General features: G+C 31.3%; 1 protein-coding gene across 1 annotated transcript; it reads right to left on the minus strand.

The window, feature by feature from the left end:
- Window positions 1-1,297: 1,297 nt before the first annotated feature.
- Window positions 1,298-1,790, minus strand: LOC129296638 (probable leucine-rich repeat receptor-like protein kinase At5g63930; the record flags this gene model as incomplete). The annotated part of the gene is made up of 1 exon (XM_054935227.1): window positions 1,298-1,790. A coding segment is annotated over exon 1 (493 nt), but the record flags the coding sequence as incomplete, so codon positions are not given.
- Between the last annotated feature and the right edge of the window lie 576 nt (window positions 1,791-2,366).

Below are 2,366 nucleotides of genomic sequence, written 5' to 3' on the forward strand. Positions count from 1 at the left end.
AACTTTAAAGATTCCTTCCATTACATTAGCGTTAAAAACACTTAATATCCGTTAGCTATCAATAGGTTCCACTATTTTTTAATATTTTTATCAGGTTAAGGGTCATTTTTGCCCCTCAACTTCTACTCTAAGATGCATTTTTTCCCCTCAATTCAAATATTTTATAAAAAAATTAAAATATATATATATATATAATGCAGGGCCACTAGTGGTCAACTAATGATGAGAAAACGATAGGGTGATGGCGGAAGGAATCTTTAAAGTTGAGGGACAAAATTAACTCATAATTGAGTTTAGAATCATTTGTGACCTCTTTACAGTTCAGGAACAAAAATGACTCTTAACCCAACGTACAAAAGAAATCAGACTATAGAATACTCAAATTAGTGCTAAAAAATAGACATTTTATTAATATAGAAAATCTATGATTTTATAACATAAAAAATAATGAGATGTTGACAGTCAGACAGTTTGAGTTGTCTCAGATCTTCTTTTTTTTTACAAGAATACGCAAATTTATAATCATACCTACTTCGTACAGCTTATAGAATAGGGACTCAGAAATCATTTGAAGATTTTCCTTCATCATGGTGATCTAAAATTTTTGTTAACTTTTTCACAATCAGAATCTTTATTCGATTGTTATTTCATATGATTTTCTTCATAAAATTGGATCTGGAAACAAACAAAAGAATGCTTAATGCACGTCCTTTAACAAGCATATGCAAATTTCTGACATGAGTTTTTAATGTTGTAAAATGTAGATTATATTATATGAGTAATAATTCACAACGTAACTACCAAAAGAATTCTGAAAAATAGATAACTTAAAAACATAAAATTGTCTAGCCAGCTAAAAGAGGATTTCAAGGAACATTTGATCAATTTATCTTTTTGAAATAAGAATATTTTATTATTACCAATATATCATCAAAGTTAACAGTAAAATAATTATCAAATGTATTAATTTGCTTAGGTGAAGTTAATTTAAATATATAATTATCAAACGTATCATCAAAGTTCCATGAAATGCACAAAATGTGTGCTAACTTTGATAATTTGAATACTCGTAAAGCTGGAATGGTTATGAAAAATGATAATTAACAGAAGTTTGTTGATGAATTTATTCTGACAAGTATAAGTGAAAATTTTACCCCAAAGAAGATCAACTGAGCTTGATAATAAGGCACACATAAATCTACATTAAAATTAAGCTAAAGGATTTCCATATAAAAAATAAACTATTATATCATTGTAAAATAGAGGAAATGGTAATAACACATTATGCAAGACATACCTGTTAAGAAGTTGTAAGGCAAAGACAACTTCTCAAGTGAGGATAAGTTAGAAATAGTTGGAGGTATTCTTCCTGAAAGCTTGTTTACTGCAATTTGTAAAATCTTCAAACATTGAAGCTTTCCAATTTCAAATGGAATGAATCCTTCAACAAAGTTATCATTCCAGTTCAAGGTCTCTAACTTTGACAAATTGGATATGCTTTTAGGAATAACACCTCCAAAACTATTATTACGAAGATGGAAGTGCTGAAGCATAAATAAGCTTCCAATCCAAGTTGGAATTTCTCCATTGAATTCATTGTAGCTCAAGTTGAGAATTTGTAGCTTCTGTAATTGGATCAACTCTTTTGGCAAGTCACCATAAAGGTTATTACTATGAAGGTCAAGTTCAACCAAAAAAGACAAATTCCCAATTTTTGAGGGCAAAGTTCCCTTGAGACCCATCTCCCCAAGATTCAAGGCTATTACTCTCTCATGTTGAGCATCACACATAACCCCAACCCAATTGCAAATGGAAGAAGAGTTGGACCAATTAGCCAAGTGATTGTGAGGGTCCTTGATAGAAAACTTGAAAGCAAGTAGTGCCAACTCATCATTTATAGTAAGATTGGTGTGGCATAAAGTGAAACAAACCTTGAGACAAAGTAGGGAGAACATGAGGAAGGGGAAATGAAAACAAAGATTTGCCATGTTGGATAGCTTCAAGGCTTCTTAGATTGATGAAGTGGTTAGGAGCCCAAGGTTGTACTATATATATACACACACACATATATATATATATATGCTCTTAGAAATTCATAAGCACACCGTTTAAAGAGGATTGATGATTATATATGCATTCAAAACTGTGGATCAGTGATTGAAATTTCTCAACTCAGGTGACATTACCTACCTTTGTATTAACCAGTAACCACCACGAGTCATAATATTGGGATGGTGGGGCCTGCAGTAAAGTTTGGAAATGACACCGAATTGGCATATTCTTCAATTTGTTGGAAATAAGGACCATTTGATACTGGAAATAAAAATTGAATTTGACAGGGAGATATCAATGGAAGGAAAAGGTTT

The sequence above is a fragment of the Prosopis cineraria genome, unplaced genomic scaffold (assembly GCF_029017545.1).
Source record: "Prosopis cineraria cultivar Desert tree isolate PC_DT_omini unplaced genomic scaffold, ASM2901754v1 PC371, whole genome shotgun sequence".
NCBI lineage: Eukaryota > Viridiplantae > Streptophyta > Magnoliopsida > Fabales > Fabaceae > Prosopis > Prosopis cineraria.